We start from the raw sequence: 21,861 nt of genomic DNA, 5'->3' as shown, positions 1-21,861 counted from the left end.
CTGTGCAACTGCACAGGGGCACCAAACTTCAGGGGCCACCGCACCAATAGATATCCTTAATTTAATAATACTCTAAGGATGGATACATATTTGCGTTGCGGCCCCTGGCATGGATTTGTTGCCTCCGGCTCTGTTCCACTGTAGCAGTGTTATTTGCAATGATGTCTATGTTTCACAGCACTCAATGTTTTTCTCTTTATTATTTTAATTTTTACATGAACCACAGAACCCAGGGGCAAGCAGAATACAGGGACCGAGTCGGCGGGTGAACCACCAGTTACACAGAGCTCCTCTACTGAGGATCCTGCTGCTGTCCCCAGTAAGTCCAACAGTGCTTGTTTTTTCCTCTGTAATGTGTCTGCAGTGCTTTGGCAATTGACAGCAACCAAGTATGCATCCAGAATGATGTTTGTCTAGTATTTTTGTAAACGTTAGTATACCACTACTAGTCTTGTGGGTATTCTTCTATCTCCTATGGAGTTATATACATATTACACAACTATGTAACTCTGCACACGAAAATTGGATGTTGTTGGTACTGATAGGCAGGTTGGACCTTACTTACACCTCAGTCACAGAACTCTGAGGAACGCACAATTCACTGAACGTCAGCCTATATGGCCTGAGTCATTGGTCAATTATTCAATTCACACTCCTGAACCCCAATACCAAGATGCCGAATGCTTTTAGGACACAAACCGTTACCTAAGAAACCCCCTTTTGCTCACTCACTCGTGTGAGTCTCTAAGACAACAGACACTGAAAATAAACTTCAGAGTCAAAGTGGTCATTCAAAAGCTTTATTTTGTTAGAAGTAAGTAAGTAACATCAATGTTTTTAAGTTGTTCCGTCAAATACGTTGAAGGGCCCACCAGAAAAAATCCAGAGTTAAAACAGGCATAATAAAGTAATCAACATTTGTACAGCTACTAGTGCACAATAGGGAAATGTGGCAACTATCGGAGACCTCTCACCAACGTATACTGGTCAGATATTCCTCTTTTTTTGTAAGCTATGGAAATGTCCGCTTCGTAGAAGGCAATCTTCTCACCTGCCGAAAAATAATGACAAAAGTGGTGCACGTTAGACAGTATGAAATACATTTATGCCAGTTTTATGCAGCCATGCTAAAAAGAAGTTGTAACCTGTAAGCAAACTCTATTCCACAATCCACATAGAAAACTTAAATACGGGCCCTTTTACTTTCCCACCTCTTCAGGTGTATGCATTGAACAATGATGTGTTGCCCCAGAGCGTCTTCTCGTACTGCGCAACAAGCTGCGAGTTAACATGCGCAAAACTGGATACATTGATGTACAAAGGTTACATAGTTCACTTCCAATTTCCAAGGACTAGAGTAGCAGGACAGATGAGATGAGCTTGGGTACCATACCATAACAATGAATGCTAATATGTGTAGTGACTCTGCTGTACTATGCAATGTGGACTCATACTGATTACGTACGTTGTACTTAACTGTTTTGAAGAACTCCATTCTTGGTGAACAAGTACAAAGGGGGCTGTGCATCCATCTAAAAAGGTGTACTTATTTTTATAGGTGCAGAACCCTTACCATCGACCAGTGCCGACGGGGACAGCGGCGCAGCTTCAGCGATCCCGGCGGGGACAGGAGGAACAGAGGCACCTACACCAGCAGCAGTGGGGGGGGAGCCAACAGCGGCGGGCGATGGTAAGTTACATTCAATAGTGATCTGCATTACTTGGTGGGAGGGGAAAACTTTCTCACTGTACTCTACTGGAAAATATATGATGTTACCTTTACTTGTCATTAGCATGCTAAGCATTACCACTACAGTAATGCAAGTGGCTGATAGCAGTCGGATGCATGGGTTGTTGTTAAAGCATGTAAAGGGGAAAACACAGCTGCCAGCGTGGTTGGGAGACACACCCAATACCGGTGGTTAGTGGATAGTCTCAGCAGCAGCGGTGTTTTGGGCAAACCCAAAGGCAAGGGAAGGAGGGGACGACTGGGTGCATGGGTCGTTGCTGGTGAAACACAAACCAAATAAGGTTTGTTGCGCGGTATAAAGTATTATAGTCTTTACTAGACATGTGCTACTAGCTGCCCCCTGTTAATTAATGTTACTTTGAGAGTGTTCCCGCCTTCCCGGAATCAGAGTATATAATACAAAAGGAGATATGAAAAAGACAGGTGTTCGTTCTAATGTGTGTGACCGTTGAAGTACACCCATGCTAATAGGGCAGGCATAATGCCGTGCCAAAAAGTCCAAAAAATTAATAGAGGCTGTAGAATGTTCAAGATAGACGCAACACAATTTCTGGTACTCAGCTTGCTTGCTAGTGCTACTGTGCCGCCCACTATGTGTTGAATCAATGTTGTGTTCTTGATTTGCGGGGAGTTTGGATTACAACAATTCTGTTTCTTTCTTTATAGTTACTCCTTCCCAAAAACCAACAAGGAAGGAGTTGGCAGTCCGGGCCCGGCAGCGGAAACTGCAGGCAATTGTAGAGGCCTACCGCCGGCTGGTGGATCAGGCCGAGGAGGAGGAGGAGGAGGAGGCGGCGGCAGCAGCTGCTGCCTCTTCCAATGCCCCGGGCCCCAAGCCTGCAGGACTACGTCGCCGTGGTCAGGCAGCCGCCCGCCGCCGCATTGTTACATCTTCGGCGGCCCCCCCACAACAACAACAACATGCATGCAAGTGTAGGTGCCGTGATTTCAAAGCAAAGATTCTCCGCCGGGTAGCGAAGTTGGAGGAGGAGCGGAAGAAGCTGGAGGACGGTCTAGAGGAGCGTGTGAAGATAATGGTGGACAAACACCTGAAAGCCCGCCGGCTTTGAAATGGACCCTGTTTTTTGCCCCTTTTTTAATCCTTTTGTTGGTGGGTGGGATGTGGGAGTTGGGGTGTACATTTGGGTTGAAATTTGGTTGGGGTTAGGGGAGGGTAGGGACAGCTCTGGGTCAGGGGGTTACATTTGTTATATATTTTATTTTTCTATTATCATTATGAAAATATAAAAATAAAACAAAGATATTTTCACAAGAAAACATTTGAAGTTCATTTGTGTTTGTTGGGGGGGTGGAGGGGGGACTGTTTCACCAAATAATGTACGTTGTGCAACATGAACATGAACTACGAACGATAAATTAAGTACTGACTGCACCTGTAGTAGTAGGGTCACAAGTGCATAAATAATTTATATTATTAAATAACATGGGAAAATTGCCCATCACGTGAGTCTGAAGTTACTACTAGTATACTTTAATTCCATGCACATTTGCTCAGAGTCGGCTAAACAATCCTATGCAATGCATTGCATCATTCCTTTAATATACCTGTCCTAGTTGTCAGGGAAGAGGAGCTCGTCCTCAAACTCTGTGCGTTCAGACAGAAGTAGGTCATGTAACCCAGTAGTGAGGACGTCTTCTTCACACTCGCTTTCTTCATCCGGCGGTGATTCACGTACTTGATAGTCTGGTGGTATGAAGCGTTGATTCATTTTTATCATTGTCAGCCGCTCCACGCTTTTGGGGGAGAGACTAGTCCTTTTCGATGTGACAATGGCACCAGCAGCACTGAAAACCCGCTCAGAGGAGACACTGGCTACAGGACAAGTCAGATACTTTATCGCCAGCCTGCTCAGCACTGGCCACTGTCTCCTTCTTTCATACCAATAGACCAATGGGCTTTGCTCCATGAACACCTCTGTTGTGTCATCCAGATAGGCCTGAACCATCCGCTCAATGTTCATTGGTGCTCGGCTTTGCTGGTCCTCTTTTCCCTTTGCAACAGCAACGGACTTACCCATCCCTTTCTGTAGAAAAAAAGCAGTTATGCTTTTGGTTGGGTCTGCTGAATCAGATCGTGTAGGTGCTGCTTTTGGTACTGTTGGTGCCTGCTGGAAAGCAGACGCACTGCTCTCACGCTGTGAAGAACTTGCGTCAGGAGTACTTGGACTGGCCTGGGCTGGCAGTGGCAGGCCTTTAAGTAACAGCCGTTCAGTTTCTAACTCATTAGCTTCCGCAGCTATGGAAGTTTTGTACTTGTCAACATCCTCATCTGAAAATGGAATTACTTCGTTACTGCTGACAAATAATTTGTACCGTGGATCCAAGATTGTTGCAGTTATGTAATGTTCACCTGACACAATATTGTTGAGCCTTACATTTTCACACAAGCGGTTGACTAAGCCCTTGGCTAAGGTATATGCATCAACTTTTTGTTCGTCACCTTCGTATGTTTGACAGACCTCCTTCACCTGTTGCTCAAGCATGTACAACAATGGGATGGCTTGGCCCATAGTACAGTCCTCCCTGCTAACTGCACGTGTGAAGACCTCAAAGGGTTGTAGCATCTCTGTGATGCATTTAATGAGGTCCCACTGCCACATCTCAATGGTCAGGGCTTTAAGATTAACAGTAGGATCCCCTAATCTTCTTGACATGACATAAGCATTCAGTGGGATGTACTGCTCAAAGAGACGCTCAAGCATGAAATAAGTTGAGTTCCAACGTGTTGGGACCTCCTGGATCAGTGCTTTGACTGGCAACCTATGCTCTTGCTGAATGACCCGTAGCAGCTTCCGTCCTTTGAAAGAATGGTTAAAGTGCGTGCATATTCTTCTGCAGATGGCCATTATGTTGCTGACTTTGGCTTCATTTTTCAGAAAGTCTTGCACGACTAAGTTTATGCAGTGTGCCAAACAGGGTACCCTGAAATAATGTCCTTCTCTCATTGCCTTCACTACATTACTGCCTTTGTCGGTGGAAACAAAACCAATCTTAAGGCCTCTTGGTTTCAGCCATTCAAAGACCTTGTCGTTAAAGTCAGACAAAATGTTTTCAGCAGTATGACTTTTGTCCATACCAAACATGGCTATAGTTGCATGTCTGCGCGTATCATTAAAAATTCCAGCAACGTCACGGAGGCCTGAAGTTAACTTGTCTTTAACACCTGCAAAAGAGATCCAGTGTGCGGTGATGCACATGAAATCTGTAGCATCGCAACTGCTCCACATGTCTGTTGTCAGGTGGATACAATGGACAACACTCTGTTGTAAGGCTTTCCCAATCAATTCCAGCACATCGTGGTGTAGTGCTGGAACAGCCACTCGGGCAAAATAGTAGCGACTGGGAACGTTCCATTTTGGGCAGAGGGTTGCCACTAATTCCAGAAATCCAACAGCCTCAACAAATGAAAATGGGAGAAGGTCCAGTGCTAACATTTTCGCAAGTTTGGCATTGTATAAACGTGCTACTGGGTGGTTCCGCTCGTACTTTCCCTCCTGCCTTAACATGCTAGGAATGGTAAGCTGCTTTGCATGTCTTTGAGTTGTGCTAGACGGACCACCTTGCATCGCAGACTTTGCACTCCTTGGTGTTTCCAGCTGACTCTGGTGCCACTGAGAAGTTGCAGATGCGGAGGATGTGGACTTTACCACTCCAGTGCTGGCGACAGGGGTCCATTGTGTACCACTCCTAGATAGAAGGTCATCGTCTCCCTCTTCTTCTACCTCCTGGTCAACCATGAGTGGACCTTGTACCACTGTATCCCCACCAACACGAGTGCTAACATTTTTTAAGCTTGCAAGGTGGTTCTCCCACCTGATCACGTGTGTTTTTTTCAAATGGGTCGTTTGGCCTCCAGTCCCATAGTTTGTACCAAGCTTACCACGACTAACATTGACATGACAAATGGTGCATACAGCAATGTTCTCCTGAACTGGGTGAACCGTAAAGAAGTCCCACACTGGGGAGGTAAACTTTTGTCTCCTGCCATAGGAAGAGGAGGACCCACTGCCAATGCCGGATGGACTGGAGGATTGTGGAATTTCACTATGGGACAGCTCAGTCCTAGTACTGCCACTACCTCCTTCTGTTGAAGTGGCGCTTCTGCTGGATGTCGGATGCTGCCGGGCCTTCGCTGTTGAAAAAATTGGAGCTGGTGTTACTGTGGGTGTTGAGTGTGTAGGAGTTATGCGTGGTACCTGCTCATCAGTCATTGCAGCATTTCTGGATAGGGTGAAAATGTTGGTCTCTACATCCTCTGCACCAGGAATAACGCTTGTGATGATGACAGTGTCAGACCCGTCTTTATCACCAGCAGTATCCTGCTCACCTACATCGACCTCCATAAGTTCAAGCCTGCCTGGAAACTTCCTTTTTCCTAGCATGGTCTTCTTGGGATGTCTCTCCTTTGAATGCGCAGATAGTTGTGGCTGCCAATCCGTATCAAGGTCATCGGAAGGGATGCTTTGCGAAGAACTCGATGCACTAACCCTCCTTTCCCTTGGTGAATTCAAAGGAAATAGATCACCTACAGAAGTGGCTTCCTCTTCTTCTTGCTCAGAAGGAGGCTCTACTTCCTGAACTGCCCCGACTTCGGGAGGAACAACTACTACTATTTGGTGCGGAGATGGTGGTTGTTGTTCTTGAGGAAGTACTATTGCGGGCTGGGGTTTTTCAACAACAACTGTTGCGGGCGGTGGTTGTGGTTGTTCAACAACTGTTGCGGGAAGTGGTTGTGGTTGTGGGTGAACAACTCCTATTGCGGGCGGTGGTTGTGGTTGTTGAACATCTACTGCTGGCGGTGGTTGTTGAGCACTTCCATCTTGCGTGGATTGTGTACTACTTTGAGACAGCGATAAGTTTAGTTCTGGCTCAGTATCACTGCTCGCAAGCAGAAGGCTGGCTACCTCTTCGACCCTCATCATGTGCTTGGCCCTGGGATGCTGGCTTGCCCCCACTAATGCAGATGTGCTGGTCCCAGCTTGCACCCCAGACCCCGCTGCTGCAGGCGTACCTTTTGGGGTGCCAAAAAAGGTTTTGGGGTCCATACCAGACTTAAGTGACACTTCCTTCTGCTGTTCCTTCTTCGCAGCAACTTTCTTTGTGGTGGAGGACCTGGTAGCTTTCTTAGGGCCCATCTTCTTCTGATGTCAGTCAGCTCACAGCAGCACAAATTGCAGAGATGTCTGGTCAGATGAGTCACACACCACACGTGGCGTACAACTGAAGGACGTCCGTCTGGCAGTAGAACGAGCGATGGATGAAAAAACAACCAGCACCTCCTCAGTCTTTTTTGTGCACCTACAAGTAAAGAAGGCAGAACAACATCAGTCAAACAAGCAGTAAGGCAACATGAACAATTGAAAGACACACAGGTCAATGTATAAAAGACAAAACAGAAGACTAATAATACCAGTCCAGCAGCACCACAGCTCAAAGGCCACATGAAGTCCAGAAAGAACCAATAAAGTCAAGCAGGCCTATAGATACCAATATGGACAGAAAAACGAGGATGCCTGCTGCACATGACAGGTTAATGTGCAAGGAATAAATAGCCCATGGCTAAGACAGAGGTTGTAAACCTAACACCGCAAAAACACATACAAAGAAACCCCTGCCCAGGCTCCCAAAACAACAACCAAATGACAAATTCTGTTTTTTTGGGTGCACAAGAAAGACCTGCAACATTTTTGAGAAACTTTTATGCAACTCGGGACATATTGTCCGCGAGAATGCTAAATCGGCATGTTCGGCAGCGCGAACGGAATAAAAAGTCGTGTTCGCGTTCCCGAGCAAGTACATTGAGTGCGCGAACAAGACAAAAAATGTAAGTTCACGTGCTCACACTGTGCGAAGTTACCAAAACTACCCAAGCTGTATTCCTAGGGTTACCTAATGGCAGAAATTGACAGAGTATTTAAAGTTTAAACACACCCAAAACCAGAAATACCCCACACATAAAAATAAGATTTTCTATATCAATCCAAGACATCCATGATTTTCACATTAAGGGTACACCACAAAAACAGTTGATTAACTTTCATGACCCTACTATGAGTAGTACCTATGGCCTACTGCCAGAGTAGGCCACAAGGTTGGAGGCCTATGCCTATGGCAAAAGCACAAAGGAAGGACACACAAAATGGCCGCCGACATAGGGCCTGGCCACCAACAACAACATGGCAAAATCACAAAGGATGTATACACAAAATGGCCTCCACCACATGGCCTGGCCACCAACAACAACATGACAAGAAAGAGAAGACAGACAATAATGCCTATGGCAAAGGGACAATGCTTTGCTTCAGAAAATGGACACACCACACCACCGCCCAAATTGGTCACCCCACCCCAAAAAAAATAAAAAAATTACATAGAGCCGAGGACAGAAAATGGAAGTGGTCCATGCTCCAAAAAGAGAAAACTACAACCAAAATGACAACATAACATAAATGAGGACTTTTTAGGTGCACAAGAAACACCTGCAACATTTTTGAGAAACTTTTATGCAACTCGGGACATATTGTCCGCGAGAATGCTAAATCGGCATGTTCGGCAGCGCGAACGGAATAAAAAGTCGTGTTCGCGTTCCCGAGCAAGTACATTGAGTGCGCGAACAAGACAAAAAATGTAAGTTCACGTGCTCACACTGTGCGAAGTTACCAAAACTACCCAAGCTGTATTCCTAGGGTTACCTAATGGCAGAAATTGACAGAGTATTTAAAGTTTAAACACACCCAAAACCAGAAATACCCCACACATAAAAATAAGATTTTCTATATCAATCCAAGCCATCCATGATTTTCACATTAAGGGTACACCACAAAAACAGTTGATTAACTTTCATGACCCTATGAGTAGTACCTATGGCCTACTGCCAGAGTAGGCCACAAGGTTGGAGGCCTATGGCAAGAGCAAAGTGGCTGGAAACATTAAATGGCCGCCAACACATGGCCAGGCCAACCACAGAAAGTTAATACAATGAACTCATGCATGCCTACACACTAACTAAATGGGGTACTAGGGTCAGATATTGGCTTAAAAATTAGAAACATTTTAAATTCCACAAAATGCAATGTTAGAAAAAAATTACAATTTGGGACCTCATGAAAGTACAGGCCTCCATCAATAATTTCATTCCAGGATTGAATACTGTAGTTAAAAAAAAAATCAAATCAAACAAGCACAAGTCTACATCACTCATACATTACACAAACTTACTTGAAAAAGAGAATTCCAATTCAAAAAGTCCTCATTAAATCCAAGGTAAATCAGTAATGCAGCCAACACAGACAGAAAGTGATCCTTCCAGCTCAAAATCCAAAGGAAAGTGAGCACCACATGGACAAAGCACTGGGAGGAGCCTGGTGGACAGGAACAGGAAGTTGTAAACTCAAGAGCCCTTCCTCCTTACTCTGCAAAACAAGAGTAGAAACAAAAAGAGGGGTCCTTCCCCCCTAAAAATAAAGCCAAAGGTACAACTTTAAGGTTTTTTGCTTTTTTTTCCTAACCAAAATGGTAATTTATTATGGTTTTAACATGCTCGCGAGTTATTCTGTGCAAGAATGCAGTTTCTGCGTGTTCGGCAACTCGATCTTACCAAAAAGCATCCTCGCGCATCCTTATGACGCTATCTCGCATCAAAATGACGTTATCGCGTTCGCACAGTCGCACGGGACTGTGCGAGAGTGTTTCCAAACATGGTGGCACAAGCGACCAGGAAAAAACGAACGCAGAACGAAGGTAAGCCATTGCCGCGCACGCGATAATGTTATTCAGCGCGCGAGAACTACGCTACGCACCGGATCGCGGAGTTATCGACAGCTACGCGTTCTCCGCGGAACGCGGAGCTGCCGAAACTCTGCAAGCTCCGCGAACGGAGCGTAGTTCTTCGCCCAGGGTTAGTATTTTCTACAGGAGCAAATCTATCCGCATTTATCAAAAAGAAAATAAATAAAAGTAAGAGTTGTAACATTTCGTATGAGATTTTTCGAAATTTGTTACAAAACCCTAAAACCCATAGACCCTTTACCCTTTCACAAATATTCTACTGGGTGTCTCGCCAAACAGAAAACAAGGAAAGGGAACACGACCTCTGAAATAAAGGCACTGTATGGACTTCAGTTCGTTGATTGATTGGTTTGATCGTGGTTTGGACACTTTTTCACCAGAATGTTACAAATAATCCCCATTCTCTCTGTACCCACTATACGAACCTTTCAGCGATCATATGGCAGAGACACCTTGTGATAGTTAAGAGTGCAGTGTAGGAGAAGCTTTTCTGATGGGTGGTGGAGTGAATGATGGGAGAGCCTCCAATGAGTGCGAGTGTTGCACAGATACAGGTGGGGCAGTTTAGTGGGAGACAGACTGTGCTAGAAAGAATTGTGGCTCCGCTGTTGTCCAAGCATTTGAGACTACAAGAATATATCTAAGTGCCTGTGAACGTCACATGTGCGGGTACTGATTTATCAAATCATGGGTATGTTTGAAAAAGGTGTTGGGTACTTTGTGAGGTACTGTAAGTTGTGAGTTGAGGAACTGGACTTGTGATTTGAGTGTACATTTTAGTGAATGTTCTGTTTCTCTCCTTTCTGTACCATCTTAAGCGTGTGGCACGCAAGTGTGCTTTGGATCTTAGCTTCTCGGATCAGGAAGAGTCTTCCAACAGGAGACAGGGAGGGGATGGGCTGAGCTAGCAAGAATCTTGTGGGGTCTGCATGAGACCTGCAAAAGATATTACTGTGCCTGTAAGGAGTTAATACAGAAGCATGAGGTATATGTCAGTACCTGCGAACCTAAAGAGAGTTATGAAAAAGTATTAGACTGTAGCGTGTTTCAAGATAAGGTGGTATTAATGGTGCGGTTAATTTACGTGGTGCTGTCCATGAGGATGTTTGCTTTTTAAAGACCCCAGACGTTGAGCTATATGGGATCCTGAGCAGATTACTGCACTTCCAGTGCTTCAATAGACTGATTTGCTGAAAGGATCAATCCCTTGGGTGAGACTATTTACTCAGGCAGGGATTGAATGAAAACCTAAACCCCTTACAGGCCCTCTTGTTGTCATTTGCTGCTGCTCATCTCACTCTGTCGAGTCCTAGGACACGTTCCCACGAAGTGCAATCATGACTGTGGTGAGCATGCAAGGAATGAGGTTTAAGGAAGGAATATATTTTGTTTCCTTCCTAGCAAGTGAAGTGTTTTGCTTATAAGACGTTTTGTTTCCTGTGATTCACAAATGCCCACTGTCCTCATGATGCACAAATAGAACACGCTGCTGCTTGCTATTTTTATGTTTGGCTTTACGAATGTTGAGCATGCTGAAGCAAAGTGCAGTTCGGCATGTGAGGCAAGAAATCAAATTGCCCACATTGTGACTGGTTGAGCCGCAAGCTTCAAGAATGGAGGTATATGTTCGTTATATTCTCCACTGGTTGAAAATATTCCGTCTTTACAGAAATTGACTGCATGAACCAGTATGTTTCCCGACTGCAACAACGTTCAGGGAATTACTTAAGGACACTTTTTTTTGCCCAGATTGGGGTCAGCGGGCACTAAAAAAGCGTAGAAATAAAAAAAGAAAAGGATGTAAAATTGTCATATTGGGACTGTCCATGCATATAGCTGCCAAATGGCCATGTTGTGTTACTCCTTAAACCAATTGTGACTTTCTAGCCAAATAGCTTTTTTTCTCTGGGACTTGCAATTTGCTTTTGAAATATAATAGCATAAAATCCAAATATTGAAATGCTGGTGTCCAAAACTCCCTGGTCAAGCCTAAGGTGCCGTTCACGACACAGAGCACATTAATGTGCTCTATGCTTGCCATCAACCCCCATGTTACCAGGAACACTGTAGCCATTGTTATGCTTTTTCTTTGCAAATCTTTAATAGGAGCGTCAGTTAATTCTGTTTGACAGATAACCTGGCTGCACTTTCCAGAACACCTTAGGTGAGTGCCCTGGCTGGAAACAAGCCGTCTTGTCCATGGAGAGAACTAGGTGGAAACCACAACGTGTGCCTCCATAATGCACTCAGCAGCCTGAACTGGAGAGCTCAAGTCCCACCTCATGAGAGATAGCACTCAGTTCTCCTGGAGGTGAATCCTCCCATTGCTTCTCTGACATACATCACTGGAGCTCATCACATTGTGCTCAACTGTGTGTCACTCTGTGCTTCCCTGCTGCAAATCATTCTGTGCTCTGACAATGCACATCATAATGTCCACTCTACTCTCTGTTCTGGCAACATTGGTACCTGTCTGTTTGGACATTTTGAAATGGGTTTCTGTTGTAGGTTAGTCTGTGTGCAACTAAATGTTGTGTTCCTCTTTGAGCATGCATTATAAAAAAAAATCAAATCTATTCGCTTTTTTGATGCGTGTATTATGGTACTTTTTGTTTTTGTGTAGGCAGTACCGCGACATACCTCACATACGGCAAGACATGTTTAACCAGAAAATATTGAGCAAGTTAGTCTTCCGACTACTGGATCAGTACCACCTGGAACCAGGTATGTCAGACTTTTCTTTTTCACTGAGATAGCTTCACTGAAAGAAAAAGGACATTAAATAACTCAAAGAAAAAGGACATTAAATAACTCAATCTCTGCCTCCTTTTAAGACCACACCACACTCACTGGAGTTCTGGAGAATTAGATTTTAAAGTAGTGTTGTAGTAGTGAGAGGAAAGTGTAATTGCTCGATGCACCATCAGTGCAAGTGGAGAGCGTAGAGTAGGAGGCTACTGGGTCATGTAGACTCGGATGTAAAAACTAACACAAATATTGCTTGGTGGGTTATGCACCCAATTTAAACGTTAGTGCAAACAAATTAGAACACAAGGAAATGGAATTTTGCCCTTTTTAGGTCTGACGAACAGTAATTTTTAGCTATCTCGCCAGCCATAAATACATACTTAGCAGGGGCTTTAGGTCAGTCCTCTCCATCTATTAGTCTGTTCAACTGTCATTGAAATTTTGCTGGATGACAGACATGTATGTATCATTAGTAAACGATTCACAGGCACATATCCATATCCTTGACACAGAAGCTGAATATTAATCATCATCATTGGTTATATTGATCTTTTCCTACTTTGTCCTTACATTTCCCCACTTGTCTCACATTCCAGACATGTCTATCTTGCATAACACAGTATGTATTCACTTTCACCACCCCTATCTGCTTACCAAAAACTGTGATTTGACCAACATACTTTCACTAGGGGCACTATGACAGGACTGCCATGTGTGTCAGTGGTTTAGGTGGCCTTTTAGGCTTGAGACTGAGTTGAACAATTACATTATGGAACAATAGTTGAACACTTGAACTTTATACTGTGTGCCATCTCTTGTACCACCTGGCTTACCCCTGTGTCGCCTGTAGCTGTTTTTATTGTATGTGCAGGGTGAATATAATACTTTGGTCCTGACTGATGCCTCTGAACCCCACACAGGGTCTTCTTTAGGCAGAAACATGTTGACCTTGTAAAAGATTATTTTCTCCTTCCCCAACCACCCCTCCTTCTCCTTTTTTCTGAGAGACCAGATGTACTTCGTGAGCATTCTAGGGAGTAGTATGCGTCTTGGCGAGTTTCTTTCTCCCATTAGAGACCCCCTGCGTTTATCGATCATTGCTACATGTATAGCACTAACATGCAAACATTTTTTTTTTTAATGGAAGAAATTTAAGTTGCAGAATACGGAACATTTATCTGCACTTTCAATTTCACCCACTTGAACACAATTGCTGTATTTTTCAGTAATATTAGACCGTGTCTACCAGCCACTGAGAGCAAGATGCTAGCTGTGTTTAAATACAGCACTTTGAAATCGGAGAAATTTAAATTGAAGAGTTAATTTTATGTTTATATTGATTACATAAAACTCATCCACATTTTTCTCCCATTTCAAAGTGTTGCATTTACAAACGGCAGGCCTCTTGCACCAGTGGACTTTAGAGACAGGGCCATATTTATAACAGAAAAATACAGCCATTTGTTTAAATGGGAGGTATTTAAAGCTAAGAAATAGGCTTCATAAAATATTAAGCGACACCAAAGGGGATGATGGATGGATGGAAGGCATGTTCGAGCAAATCAAACACTCACACCAGTCAACTGATCTGGGTTTGTTCCATCATCATTCTTTAGCTCACTCCACCACCCCAGTTCAGACATGGCCATATGCAAATCAGTCTGACCCTGTGCCTCATGGGAACAGGCCAGCCCGAACTGCCAAGCCATGTCTTCCCAGGACCGGAAAAAAGCATCCTGTCCATCAACTGTTGTTTTTGCATTTGACACCCCGAGTGGGACGGGTATGCTCAGACGTGAGTCCCGTGCTCTCCATGCCACTGGAATCAAGCTATCCTGGCTGATGAGGGCTGAAATCTCGAAACCGGTCCTCGGATGCATGTTTCCAGTCCAGGGAGGACTTGGCTTGGCAGTTCGGGCTGGACTGTTCCCATGGGGCACAGAGTCAAGACTGATTTGCATATGGCTGGGTTCAAACTGGAATGGCATGGTGAGCAAAAAACAATGGATGTGTGCCCAGATCTCTTTAATGGGGTGAATGTATGACATTGTTCTGCATTTGTCACCCCGAGTGGGACGGGTATGCTCAGACGTGAGTCCCGTGCTCTCCCTGCCACTGGAATCAAGCTTTCCTGGCTGATGAGGGCTGTAAAACCCGAAACCGGTCCTAGGATGCTTGTTTCCAGTCCAGGGAGGACCTGGCTTGGCAGTTCCGGCTGGACTGTTCCCATGGGGCACAGAGTCAAGACTGATTTGCATATGGCTGGGTTCAAACTGGAATGGCATGGTGAGCAAAAAAACGATGGATTTAGGCCCAGATCTCTATACTGAGGTGAATGTATGACATTGTTCTGCATTCTGTCCATCAACTGTTGTTTTTGCATTTGTCACCCCGAGAGGGACGGGTATGCTCAGACGTGTGTCCCGTGCTCTCTATGCCACTGGAATCAAGCTAACCTGGCTGATGAGGGCTGAAAGCCTGAAACCGGTCCTAGGATGCTTGTGTCCAGTCCAGGGAGGACCTGGCTTGGCAGTTCGGGCTGGACTGTTCCCATGGGGCACAGGGCCAAGACTGATTTGCATATGGCTGGGTTCAAACTGGAATGGCATGGTGAGCAAAAAAGTGATACATTTAGGCCCAGATCTCTGTACTCGGGTGAATGTATGACATTGTTCTGCATTCTGTCCATCAACTGTTGTATTTCAAATCATAAAATATAAAGACACAATTGTCTTAACAAAGTAGAGAAAAACATTAAGACTTGGTGTTTCATAGAAATATTTTTCTTTATTTTAAATTTCTCACATTTAAAAAAATAACTATTTTTCATTTATAAATATGGCACAGTGTCTACTGGGAGCAAGAGTCCTAATGTCTGTAACTGGGACACTTTGAAATGAGAGAAAATTAAAATGCAGAGTTAACTAAATCAATAAGTTAACTCTTCCTTTTAATTTTCTCCCATTTAAAAGCCTTTAGAAACATCATTTCATTCACAGCTACGTTATTGAGTTGACATGGACTTTTATTTAAGAGTTAAATATCTCAGTGCTTCAGTTCTTCTCCTCTGTGCTCAACCCTGAGTCACAAATCTTTCTCAGCAATGCTCATTACCAGGTCCTTCTATCTGCAGTCTGATTATAATGTAAAATAAACACAGCCTGCCCTTGAATTTAAAAGGAAAATATGATCATGTGCTTATATATAAAAAAAAAAGTTACTCTGAAGGTGCCTGCCAGCTCCTGGTAGCCTACGATCTGGATCTATGAACATCAGGCTTAAAGTCAATGAAGCTGGCGGTGGGGGTGTCTGATAACAGCGCAAGAGTGGCTTGGCCTTCAGTAGCTCACAATGATTTTTACTGATCAGAAGTAACTCTCACTACAAAAAAGGCTGGAGACCCCTGCTTTAGGCTCACGGGTTGCAGTTCTATAGGAAAAGGGGAAGAGAGTACCCTCCAGCAACTGCCAAAGGTCCAGGACCTGGGAAGCACCTCTTAAGGGCTGCTTTGGCAGAATCCCAGGCAAGTACAGTGGCTACTGGTCAACTGGCACTTTGCAGGTGCAGGCTTTTTTAGCTTTTATGTCTCTGAAGCTTAACAGGAGACTAGCCAACTGGTAGTTGAAGCCCACTTAGTGGCCCATGGCATGAGTGGGAGTAGGTCGAGCCCTAGGGGTGTCTCGCCACAAAGTCGAAAGTAGGAGCACCCCTTGCACTTTCTAAAGTTCTGTCTTTGTTCAGCTGAAAGGGTTCTGAGGCTGGAAACCAAGAGTGCCACTTTTATGCTTATTTCATGTTTGTGGGTGGGAAGGACTCCCTACCCTAGCCAATGGGTGTACCATTCCTATGGGGCAAGTCTACCCCCTCTTTAATAATTTCCTGTGGGGTTGACACTCAATCAGTAGATTTGTAGTGCGCTACTTGTCATCCGTGAGGGTATACAGGCGCTGCAATCACAGTGTATCTCTCTGCCCAAATTCAAAATGCCTTCCCTGGGTCAGAGCTGTGGCCATCCCTGAAGGGTATTGATTATATTTAGCCACCCCTCCTGGAAAATTGGTTCTACAATAGGTTCCCCCACTTTGTAGGAGATGCCAGCCTGTGTAACTACACAATGGTGCAGGCAAGCTAAGGTGTGACTTACATTTGCCTCCCAGAGGCGGTAACCCCATTGAAGGTGGGCCATCTGTGGGCACTGCCCATGGGCTATTCTGTGAGTAGGAGGTCACACCTCCCTTCAGCAGACTCTTTGTTCTCCTTCCTAGGAGCGCTTCACACCTACAGGTAGGGGGGCAGCAGGCTATCTCAATTGACATCTGCTTTAGTCAGTCAGCAACTGCTAACAGAACCTTGGAGCAAGAAAGTGGTGACTTTTTAAAGTCACTTTAATATTAAAGGTTACTTTAAATTTGACTGGAGTAGGGAGTTGGGTTTAATATAACAATTTGATACCTCAGAGTATGATGTTTAATAGTCCCAATGGAAGTAAGCACTTCGCGCATGTGCTAGTGTAACTCCATGTTAGCCAATGGAACTACCAGCCTTGCTGCAATGATTACTACAATTTCGAGTTTTCACTGTCAGGAGATGTAAAACATAAAAGGAACATGTCCTTCTTAATACGTAGCACCCTACCTTACGGGGTGCTAAGGCCTTCCCTAAATGTGAAACTTATTGAAATATAGAGATGCACTCCCTTCTGAATTACTATACACTTTCAATTGTATTTTCACTTATTTAGACTCTTTATCTAGCGTGCTGCAGGGGTGACACGTTTGTCCTTTCCGTGTCAAAAACTGAACCTCCCTACCTCGAGACCTTGGGTCCCGACCCCTATGCACAATTGCAACAAGGATTTACCAACAATATAACTTCAACTGTTATATACATTAAAAGACAATGATTAAATTAAGTTTAAACATTTATTTCGACACCATAAATGTTCATTCATTTGAATTCATTTAGTAGGTCATGAAACATAAATTTAGTAAGATACATTCCAAAATTTCATTTGTACATGCAAAAATTCATTTCTACATATTCTTCTGTGCTTTCTTGGTGATGCTCTATGCATTTCGGGTCACTCCGGACCCTTCATCAGGAGCAAGTGCCATTTGATCGATCCTAATTAATACTCTCGTGGATCGAAGGACTTCAAATATCTAGTGCCTGCCGCAGAACATCTCGTGGAAACTTTCTTCTCTACGCCCAGGAAAGGGACTACAGTCGGAAACCCGAATCTTCCTTCTGTTGACACCACAACTCCGCTTTCTCAAACCTCCGTTCGATGCAACTCCTTTTTTTTTTTTTTTTGGTGGTAGACAAACTTTATTGTTCACCAAAGTGAACAAAACCCTGGTATTTCATCAAAAAGACTCACTGGAACACTGTACATGCACCATGTCAAGACGTGAATGTGTGGGAAAATAAACGTGAATATACTTCGAATTACATGTTGATCAAAAATATTTTTTTAAGAATCTCGAGGAGTTCCATCGAACGGAGGTTTGAGAAAGCGGAGTTGTGGTGTCAACAGAAGGAAGATTCGGGTTTCCGACTGTAGTCCCTTTCCTGGGCGTAGAGAAGAAAGTTTCCACGAGATGTTCTGCGGCAGGCACTAGATATTTGAAGTCCTTCGATCCACGAGAGTATTAATTAGGATCGATCAAATGGCACTTGCTCCCGATGAAGGGTCCGGAGTGACCCGAAATGCATAGAGCATCTCCAAGAAAGCACAGAAGAATATGTAGAAATGAATTTTTGCATGTACAAATGAAATTTTGGAATGTATCTTACTAAATTTATGTTTCATGACCTACTAAATGAATTCAAATGAATGAACATTTATGGTGTCGAAATAAATGTTTAAACGTAATTTAATCATTGTCTTTTAATGTATATAACAGTTGAAGTTATATTGTTGGTAAATCCTTGTTGCAATTGTGCGTAGGGGTCAGGACCCAAGGTCTCGAGGTAGGGAGCTTCCCTAAAGGTGACTCATAGATATTAAAAAGGGAGGTTTTGACTAGGCAATGCCGGGTTGGCGGTTGCTGCCAGACTAGGCTGCAGTAGCAAACTTAGAGCCATGTTTCCACCTTGTGGCACAATAAGTGCAGCAATCCACTAGTGACATTTAACTTACTACCACAGGGCACACGCTGTACCATAGACTAGGGACTTTTAGGTAAGCTAAAAATGGCCAACGACGGAGGACACGGAGTGGTGTGACAATGCAACACCGACCCTTACCGAATGTGTGACTACAGAGCGGTGTTCCACGAAGGTCCCGTGTTTGGAGACTTAAACATGAAACTCAGAATTGGAACAGAAACAAGGTTACCAATAGAGGAGTGCCAGAAGGGAAGTTATGTCACATGAAGAAAGAGGAAGTGCTTTTCCTTGTGTGATGTTTTATATGGAGATCGGTGGATAGTTTTCGTGTTGGGACTCATGGTAGCTGTAGCCCTAGAACATTGATGTTTTATAATGTTGGGTTGCTAAGCTAATAAAATGAAGATGAAGAAAAAAAAATGGCAATCCGGGATTCAGCCAATTGTATATACACTTTGAGGGGGTCAGAGCACATGCAATGGGGCCAGATGAGCAGGGCCCACTGCACTTCAGAGTCATAAAACCAGCAGCATCAGTCCAAAAATGTGGGAAGTGACCATACGAAAAGAGGCAATTTCTTATACTTCCCATGCAAAAGTCCCTTTGAAAAAATCCAGTACAGCTTTGTTGGAAGCGTAACTCACAAACTTTACTTCTGGCCACTTAGCGTTGGAATCTATTATGACTAATGTGTACTGGACTTCCCCTGTAAGATAATAGAATGGCTCTGAAACATTAAATGATATCTTTCACTCTATTGGGCTGAGCGGAGCACCTGCAGTTTGTGAGTTCTTCTGACTAGCACAGTAAACAAGGTATTCCCTTACTCAGCGATCAATGACTGCATCCATGTCTGACCATCTAAGGAATCTTCTCATCATTTTTTTACATTTTAGGACATGCTATGATATCCCTCATGGGCTCTTCCCAAAATATTTCACAGTACACCTTCCAGTAGTGCACATTACCAGTTATAAATAATAACTTCCACTTGGCTTTCAATTTCTTGGCCATTTGATAAACACATTGCGTGCTTAATCAGCATTTCCGGCGTTAGGCCATTCTTGCCACCCATAATCCTTGATTTTATTCAATTGCCTTTCTCCACAGTTCACTTTTTCCACCTCACTTTTAGCAATTCCTGACAATGTTTCCATCACAATCTCTTTGACAGGTTCCACCACATAAACCTCTACTACATTAATTTTTCCTGGAAAATAAACTATTTAGAGGCTATGCTCTGACAACCTGGAACACAGTCTTGTTATCTGCAGTATTGCATTCCACCCACTTTCTGGTGAAAGAATTTGAATCAACAGCTACTGATTCTTCATTAATTCATATTGGCTGCCCCAGATATAATTCTCAGCAGTGCTCAAAAGCCCACACACAAGATCACTGTACTTTTCCAATTGCCATATATTTAATCTCCAAACTATTCAGTATATGGAATGTAAATGGCGCATTTCATTCTTCCTTTCCTGCTTTAGGAGTCAACACAGTCCCAAGCCCCGATATACTAGCGTCCAAAGTGATTAAACATTATTCCCCCAAAGCAAAAAGTTTTCACGGTTCCGGGGAACCGGTTTCGAGTCTCGGCGACGACGCTGAACATCCTGTGATACTGGGCACATCACTTAATCTTCCCGTGCCTAACACACAAAAAAAAACATAAAAAAATAAATAATGTGTCCTCATGTAATGCAACTGGTGCTATGTAAAGCGCTCTGATACCCGATGCCTTCGGGTCACAAGTTCGCGCTATATAAAACTCTGTAAAATAAAAAATAAATATTTGTTTTTATCCTTTTGAATGCCTCTTGTTGCCGAGGTAACCGGACATATTCTCCACCCTTCCTTAACAACCTTATTAAAGGTACAGTCTTTTCGCCAAACCTGTACACAAATTTGGTTTTAGACTTGCATAGCTAGGTGAATTATACGTTTTTCTTGTTATTAGAATAGGGTGTTTTACAAATAGCATACACTTTAGCCCTATTCTCCCTGATTTATCATGTCCTAAATAGTCCACTTCTTTCCAGAAAAAAAATCAATTTTCTTGTTTAAGTGTCAAACCATTCTTTTGCAGTCTTTTGCACTCTCCCTTAATACAAATCCTATGCTTTTCTTCAATTATTGAAAACACTAGTGTGGTATTTTGCAAGCATTTGGCAAAACGATCAACATCCTTAAGAAAATGATACATTGCTCGTTGGAGGATGAGTGCTGCAGATGACATGCTCCTAAATTAAAATAACACTTGCGGAGTTAATAATGCAGTAAGGGGCTTCAACCTTTGACATATTTATAAATGATGATAGGCAGATCTGGGTCCACAGTTGAAGATGGACAAACTCCTTCTAATATCCATATTGATTAATTTGTACTTGGTATTGGGAGGGCTGTCTAACAACAGTGGTGTACAGTGATCTTAATTCAATGCTGTTGTAAATAAAGTAAGTCAATTCCATGTAGTTTCTTTATGTAGATTTATTTCAAGTCAAGATCTTATGTAGAGCCCCACCAGGAGCAGCCTCCCTGCTGCTCAGTCCGTCCTCCAACTGACTGTCTCACTTATTCAACATTCCATAACCAGCTCTCACACCAACATTCCACTCCACAGACAGAGGCTGAGCAGCAGGTATAACACATCTATCTTTCTTAATATCAATAAAAATCAACAGCAAAAGAATACAATAAAATAGATGCATGTATAAGATGGCAATAATAATTACATGCAAGAAAGGGGCAACATGCACTACATGCAGATGGCAAAATACTTGTATACAAAATAGCAAAAAAAAAAAATATTTGGAAGAAGTAAAAGACTATGTAATCCAGCAATTCTAACACTCACCACTTCTCCCTTTCTCATACAAAAAAAACAAAATCCACGCTCCCTTAAAACCAAGCCAAATCAACACATACACTACCACGCCAGCAAAACACAAACTAAACCCAAAAAGACAAACAAAAAGGCTGGCCAGGCCAACAAGAGGTAGGAAGGGTCCCAACTAAAAGGTGTGACAGGAAACAATACTTGCAAGAAGTTCAATAAAATTCAATGCTTCCCCCACTAAAAGACAGGGTGTGACGTGTAGGAAAAACTTTACACAGAACTATGCAATCGCACACACTTCACTCAACATGTAAGTACTTCCTCCCAGGAAAAGATGGGGTGTGACGTGTAGAAAACTGCTCTCCACACGGAACCAGAAGAAAACTATGCAAAAACTCCACCCAAACCAAAATCTGGGTTGGGACGTGTAGAAAACTGCCCTCCACACAGAACCAGAAGAAAACCATGCAAAAACTCCACCCAAACCAAAATCTGGGTTGTGACGTGTGGAAAAGTATGCTCCACATGGAACCTGTAAGAAAGCCAAGGAAAAACTCCACCCAAACCAAAATATGGGTTGTGACGTGTGGAAATGTATGCTCCA

The 21,861-nt window shown here is 43.4% G+C and overlaps 1 protein-coding gene across 2 annotated transcripts in view; it reads left to right on the top strand.

The window, feature by feature from the left end:
• Positions 1-21,861, top strand: part of EXD3 (exonuclease 3'-5' domain containing 3) — a 2,383,304-nt gene that overhangs the window by 889,172 nt on the left and 1,472,271 nt on the right. For both annotated transcript variants that reach the window (XM_078642091.1, XM_078642090.1), the window contains exon 9: positions 12,183-12,283. In XM_078642091.1, the coding sequence (XP_078498217.1) occupies positions 12,183-12,283 (101 nt within the window). The remainder of the gene's footprint in view (positions 1-12,182; positions 12,284-21,861) is intronic.

The sequence above is a fragment of the Lissotriton helveticus genome, chromosome 5_1 (genome assembly GCF_964261635.1).
Source record: "Lissotriton helveticus chromosome 5_1, aLisHel1.1, whole genome shotgun sequence".
NCBI lineage: Eukaryota > Metazoa > Chordata > Amphibia > Caudata > Salamandridae > Lissotriton > Lissotriton helveticus.
This window is presented reverse-complemented; position numbering and strand designations above follow the sequence as displayed.